The sequence below is a fragment of the Camelina sativa genome, chromosome 8 (genome assembly GCF_030686135.1).
Source record: "Camelina sativa cultivar CO46 ecotype springtype chromosome 8, ASM3068613v1".
In the NCBI taxonomy this organism is placed as follows: domain Eukaryota; kingdom Viridiplantae; phylum Streptophyta; class Magnoliopsida; order Brassicales; family Brassicaceae; genus Camelina; species Camelina sativa.
Window position 1 is genome coordinate 29,384,635 of NC_141887.1, and position 6,184 is coordinate 29,390,818.

General features: G+C 36.1%; 2 protein-coding genes across 2 annotated transcripts; one reads left to right on the forward strand and one right to left on the reverse strand.

Annotated features, from left to right (window-relative positions):
- The first annotated feature begins 695 nt into the window (after positions 1 to 695).
- LOC104708946 (uncharacterized) lies at positions 696 to 2,807 on the forward strand. Its single transcript, XM_010425605.3, has 6 exons — positions 696 to 1,207; positions 1,666 to 1,735; positions 1,834 to 1,988; positions 2,183 to 2,243; positions 2,340 to 2,404; positions 2,512 to 2,807. The coding sequence occupies exons 1-5, from the start codon at positions 1,064 to 1,066 to the stop codon at positions 2,354 to 2,356; spliced, it is 447 nt and encodes a 148-aa protein (XP_010423907.1). The 5' UTR covers positions 696 to 1,063; the 3' UTR covers positions 2,357 to 2,404; positions 2,512 to 2,807.
- Positions 2,808 to 3,069: 262 nt separating this feature from the next.
- Positions 3,070 to 5,977, reverse strand: LOC104708947 (rop guanine nucleotide exchange factor 7). Its single transcript, XM_010425606.3, has 7 exons — positions 5,322 to 5,977; positions 5,049 to 5,165; positions 4,774 to 4,928; positions 4,581 to 4,655; positions 4,180 to 4,479; positions 3,746 to 4,087; positions 3,070 to 3,653 (listed from the first exon to the last, which is right to left on the reverse strand). Exons 1-7 carry the CDS (start codon positions 5,566 to 5,568, stop codon positions 3,204 to 3,206), a joined length of 1,686 nt encoding a protein of 561 aa, XP_010423908.2. The 5' UTR covers positions 5,569 to 5,977; the 3' UTR covers positions 3,070 to 3,203.
- Between the last annotated feature and the right edge of the window lie 207 nt (positions 5,978 to 6,184).

The window sequence follows — 6,184 nt, forward strand, 5'->3', positions numbered from 1 at the left end:
GGTTTATCTACTAATTACCAATTGGTTTTTAGTTAGAAGTCCACGATAAATCCAAATTTAATATGGTATCAGAGTCCAAGGTTAAAATTCTGGTGGACCTAGAAAAGTGGATACGGACATGCCTCTTGTTAACCCGAGTAATGGGGGCCCAAGAAAAGGTTTATTATCGGTCCAAGTGAGATCGGTTCGAGATGGAGTTATCATCTCGAGGAGGCGTATTCATATCCCACATATGGTTCTTGGTTTGAAGGGGAGATTGTTGGAATACAAACCAAGTCCCACATCTGAAGTTTAAAAAGATTATAATGCATATATAAAGGGTTAGAGTCAATCTACTAATTGCCAATTAGTTTTTAGTTAGAAGCCCACGATAAACCCAAATTTAACACAGTTGTCTAATTGATGTTGCGTCAGCCTAGTAAAAGCATCCCAAACTTACTTATCATCAGTTGTTTAAAGTAAGAGTATACCAAATTAGTACTAAGAATGATCAAGTTTCTTTTACTCACACACAGCAACGATAAATAAGTTATAAAATGCTTATTTCACTTGGTGACACACATCGATAAAAACTATGTAAAGTAGCAAAAGATAAAAAGTAAAAATACCATTGCACAAAATAATAATTACGTCACCAGTGACATCATAAACAAAGATATGTGTATAATAAAAAGTCGTTTAACCTTTTCTATTAATTGTTTTTCTGATTTCTCTATAAGGGAAAAAAAGATTATATATGGTTTTTAATTTTAATACGGTAATCAACCAAACATGGTTTTGTTGTTGTTGTTGTTGTTGTTGTTGTTAGTTGAGTTTAGCTCTTCTATAAATTGTCTCCACTGTCCCCCACAGTTTTGCTTCCCCTTTCTTCCTCTTCCCAAAATTTTCATATTGCTTCTCTATAATCTTTCTTCACCATCGTATAAACCAATACATATATCACTCTATATATATATATATACAAGTAATATACATAGATAGATACAATACAATACGTATAGTAGTATTAGAGATTTCTGGGTTTAGGCTAAAAAGGAGAGAGAGAGCGACGAAATCAATATCAATGGAAGGAAGAAAGAAGAAGGCTTTACCTTCCTCCTCTTCTTCTTCTTCGTTAACCTCTGAGCTTTTTGGTTCTAGAGATAACCCTTCTTCTCCTTCTCCTTCTTCTGGGGTTTTCGGATCCATCTTTGCTCCTCCTTCTACGGTAAAAAACAAAATCCTCAAAGTTTCGATTTTTTTTTTTTTTTTAATTATCTGGGATTCAATTTTGTCGGTGTTTGAATTTCATAAGGTAAATCTCTGTTTCTATTTCGATTTCGATTAAAGTATTAGGGTTTTCAAAATCGATACGATGATTTATCTGATTTTGATCGTATAGCCGAATTGATTTGATTGATTTTTGTTTTCAATTTCGTATTCAGAATATTTTTGAATTGTCAAGGTTCTGTTTTTGTTTGTCTGTTTGTTGCAAATAGTGGATTTTTTTTTTTTTTTAAAAAGAGAGTTTTCAAATTATGGAAGACCCCACAACCCCAAATTAAGAATATGAACACTCAAGAGAAGAGGAAGAAGAAGAATTTTTATGTGATTCGTGGCTTGGAGTACAAGTTTCTCCATTTATGAAGCATTTTGATACTCTATTCTTCTCTGTTCTTGTTTCAGGTTCTGGGTAGAGAATCTATGCGACAAGAGACTGTGACTGGTGGCTGGAACGACAAAACCTCTAAGACTGGTAATAATTATGTTAAAAAAAACATCATCATCATCTTGGACAAGTCTTTGTTTATGCATTTCTCTTGTTGATATTTGATTTTTTTTTTTAATTTGCAGGTGATGTTGATAGAAACAGGGAACATCAGGAGAATCATGGTTCAGCTTATCAGCAGGATCAGAGAGTACAACCTTGTCATCTGAGTTCTTCCATCTATTACGGTGGCCCTGATGTTTATTTCCAGCCTCAGACTAATTCCACTATCAACTCTACGGTAAATCTAAACTCAACTTATTACGCTTGTTCATTGACTACTGTCTCTAAAGAATCTGGCTGAAGAATCTAATGCACGATTTACTCTGGGAAAAAGCTAGAAACTTTCTTGGTCTACTATAAGATGTTTTATAGAGTTAAGTCTTGTGGAACTTTTGATGTGTGTTTATAACTTATGTTTATTTCCTTTTGAAGAACAAGAAAGATGGAAGCGAAGATGATTCCGGAAGTGCATCAAGAGGGAATTGGTGGCAAGGTATAATCGGTTCTCATCTTTCCATCATGTTGTTCTGTTTTGGGGAAATCTTGTTTCGTTTCTCTAACCATTCCTGAGTTTTCTTTTTGTTTCCAGGATCTCTCTATTATTAAGTAGAGATCTTACTACGTAAGCAACTGTTATAACTACAAAAGAGCAAGGTATACTCAACCCAAAACATCCATTGGAACAATTCTGCTTAGGTTCTAACTGAGACATGAAAATCTGATTTCTTTTTGTTTGTTTGGTTCGGTTTTGGATTTTGCAGGTAAATAGGAACAAAAAAGAAGAACATAGAGTAGCTGTTGATCCGTCGTTTGTAGTAACTTCTCATCTTATTATTACAAAAGTATGGAAGAAGTTTGAAGCTAGAGCTAGCTAGTTGCAAAAACAGGGGACTTTTTTTTTGGCCCTTGTCGTGGTTTAGTGATTGACCCGACCGGTTCAGATTTAGTTTTCCCTTTGTTATATAGATAAAACCGTTGATAGTTTTGTACAAAAACTCTATAGATCTCCAGTTTCCACGCATATAAATAAAATAAACTCTTTTTGGTTCTCTTTTAATCGAAGGAAACAGTTGTATTAGTTTGGTATACACTTATACTACTATATGAATGTTTGGTTATCTCGGTCTGGATTGTTATGAAAGGTTCCTTATCATGTTGAGATGAGAATCTACTTTTGAGGAGAACAAGAACAATGTTGAGATTCTTCTGCCTTTTGTCATAAGATGTGTCCTCCATAGATTCCAAAGGGATTCCTTTTACATTTGTCGTAGTTCTTCTTGATCCTTTAATAATCTTTTAGTTTAGTTAACTCCTTTGTGTCATCTCAAAGTCAAAGCCCATCTTTCCAATTATTATAATACAAATCTAAACTACACACAAGAAGAAAATAAACATTATAAAGATGTAGGAAAAGGGATCCAAAAAACAGAGACTTTTCCAAGGAGTAAGTAATTCAAATCCCAGGATCAAGGTTGGACACATTCAGTGACTCCTTCATGCACTTCTCTAGAGACAATCTCTCACCGGACGAAGAATGGCTCAATCTTTCTACTGGAAGATCCTTTAATCTACTAGGTTCGTTCTTCGTTACATAAGCTGTCAAAACCCTTTTAACACTGCTACTGTGAGGAATCTTGAACCGTGAAGGAGATGGTGGAACTGTCATTGATGATCGGAGCTCCTGTTTGGAAGGTGAATAGCTCGGAGTTGTGTAGTTCGAAACAGGCACTGCAATGGTCTTGAGGGCGTCATTACCGTCGTTGCCTAATGTTGTCGGAATCTGTTCAGATGAATTTCTTGTAAGATCATCAACAAAGAGCAAATCATCGATACGTGCGACAATGTTGAACGCTAAACTCTCTAGAACTCTCGAGTAGCTTTCCAGAATTGATTTTCCGATGTCCTAAAACAGAGAAAAAGGAAGATCGTTTAGTGAGCACTGAAAATAAACAGAGTGATATGGGATTTGATTTCCGTGTTGTAGAGAGAAGAAACCTTGTTGTATTGGATTTTGCTCATGTCTAGAGCAGTTTGAGGAAGACCTGGGAACCGTTGTTTTAAAGAAATCAATAAACTTTCAGCTCGATCCGCCATTAACTCTAGCTTCTCTGCATCAACCATTAGTTCTTTCACCATTCCCCACGAAGTTCTAGAATTAGTAGCTGGTTTGGAATTTGTTCTTTTGTGCCATAGATAGATTGATGACTCGACTCGGTTAGCTATCTCTATGGCTTGATGTTCAGAGGATAAGTCAAGGCAATCAAGAAGACATTCAGGTGAAAATTGATCCGACGAAATGTATCTGTAGATTAAATCACCGAGGCAGGATCTTCCTTTCTGAAACATACAAAGAAAAAGAAGAATGCAACTTTTAGGTTTCATAACGGAGTATGTTAGCGGGATATATGCATAGTTCTTTTTTTTCTTACCCGTGGAAGAGATTCAAGGTATGAGTCAGGGATTTCCATGTCAGCGAGTGTGATACTGTTGATGGCCATAGCAGCTTTTAGTATCTGATTAGTGCAGTCGCGTTTATGCTGCAGCTGTTTTCTTGAGTTTTCTTGTAAACCTCCTGGTGAAAGCCGTGGAACGGGAAGCCACCATTTGTCTTCTTGTCTCTGAAAAGATTTTCGAAAAGAAGATGATCCGTCCGTTGCTGCTGATTCGTGTGCCATGATTCCTTGGTCAACATACCAAAACTCTGTCTCCTCAAAACTATCTAATATCTCCTGCAAAGAGAGAAGATGAAGAACAATGAAACCTTTGCTGCTTAAATAAAAATACCTAAAAAGAGACACCTGGTAAGGTGAAAGAGGTCACGGGGTCTTACGAGAAGCATGTTATCTAGTTTCCTGAGAGCTGGAAGATTAACATAAAGATCTGATCTCGGTCTGCAAGTCATTATCTGCAACAAAGAAACCAGAAAAAGACTGAGTCAATAATCCGAAGTTTTAGTGTTTCTTATCCACAACTAAAGAACTCTAAACAACCTAACGCATCCAAAGGCTATGCCTAGTCTATACCTCAAGTTTGGTTCCATCAGGAAATGTTTGCCAAGTTGGAGTCATCTCTACAATGTGATCACTCACACAGAGAAGCCATTCCATTTCTCTTCTCCACATATCTTTCTTCTCTGTAGGCAGTGGTTCTAACCTCCACAGTTGCCCGAACAAAGTAGCTTTATTTGTTTTTAAACAATTCAAGCAAAAGACAAAATCAAACAAAGCCTATCAAGATCTGTTCAAAGAGGAGTTGAATCCAACAAATCATGAAAAAAGTGAACTACATTTCGACATACCACAAAGATTAGTGATTGCGTTTGAGATGGCTAACGCTGTGCAGACACCATTCCCAGAACCTGACATATCTTCTCCAAGCAGCAGCTTGGAAAATCTTTCTTTCATCATCTCAATCTCTACATAGCCAAACCAGAAGAACAGAACAGCCTTTTAAATTCACACAAAACATCCAAAGCTACGAACTTTAAGCTCAATTAAAAATATAAAAAAAAACAACGAAATCGTCAGTGAGGAATAAAAGCAAACACTTGGTGGGTGCATTTATGACGAACCTGAAACTCTGGAATGCTTGGCACAATCCGAACGAATCTTCTTCTCTCCGTCGTCGATATTTTTAACAGACCAACGAGAAGAGACAGGAGAAGCCGTGAAATCCTCCGTAAAACTAGGGCTTCTTTGTTCTTCCTCTTGTCTGGTTGTTGTTTCAGAGCTGCTGCAGCAACTGCTTTCTCTAGCTTTCTCTTTTTCCACTACTTCTGGCATGATTTCGATTTTCAAATCTTCCGACGAACCACCCATTACTATCTCTCTCTTCAAAACACAGTCTTTCTCTCTGCTCAAATACGTGAAATCAAACGCTCAAAGGAGCCCCTCTTCTTTGTAGCTCTCTCGCTCTCTGTATATTTCTCGTGCTTTGAATCGCATTACATTTATGAGAGAGCCCTTTTGTGTGTTCCGATCTGATTCTTTCAGTTTATTTTCTCGGGAAAAAAAAATTGAATTTTTTTCTGAGAAAAGAAAAGAGGAAAATGCAGTGAGTGAGAGTGATGAGGTTCTCTTGCTCTCTCTCTCTCCTTCTTACTCCTTCCTCGATCTCTCTGCATCTTCAACTTAATCCATTTAAAAACACTTTTAACTTTATCTTCACTAATTGATTTAGTTTAGTGATTTAATTTAATTTAAACGGGTTTATTTTAATTTGTAAACTAATCCAAATCGATGACGACAAGATTTAAATTTATACTATTATAGTTTAATAATTTAATTGTTAATTTTTTTTTATTATGGCCATGGGAATCGTGTAATTGACGGATCCATCTACGATGTTCTCTTGTTTCGTTTTTATTAATTTTCTCATAAACCAAAAAAAAATAAAATGGATTGTGATTTGATAACAATAAAATCATAGAATGAC

What these genes read in the sequence shown, in the direction of transcription:
- LOC104708946 (XM_010425605.3), top strand. Translation starts at nt 1,064, where the DNA reads ATGGAAGGAAGAAAGAAGAAGGCTTTACCTTCCTCCTCTTCTTCTTCT. An exon ending in CGACAAAACCTCTAAGACTG is followed by an intron (nt 1,736 to 1,833) that starts GTAATAATTATG and finishes TTTAATTTGCAG; the next exon opens with GTGATGTTGATAGAAACAGG. An exon ending in ATTCCACTATCAACTCTACG is followed by an intron (nt 1,989 to 2,182) that starts GTAAATCTAAAC and finishes TTCCTTTTGAAG; the next exon opens with AACAAGAAAGATGGAAGCGA.
- LOC104708947 (XM_010425606.3), bottom strand. Translation starts at nt 5,568, where the DNA reads ATGGGTGGTTCGTCGGAAGATTTGAAAATCGAAATCATGCCAGAAGTA. An exon ending in CAAGCATTCCAGAGTTTCAG is followed by an intron (nt 5,166 to 5,321) that starts GTTCGTCATAAA and finishes TTGGCTATGTAG; the next exon opens with AGATTGAGATGATGAAAGAA. An exon ending in ACCTTGAATCTCTTCCACGG is followed by an intron (nt 4,088 to 4,179) that starts GTAAGAAAAAAA and finishes TGTATGTTTCAG; the next exon opens with AAAGGAAGATCCTGCCTCGG.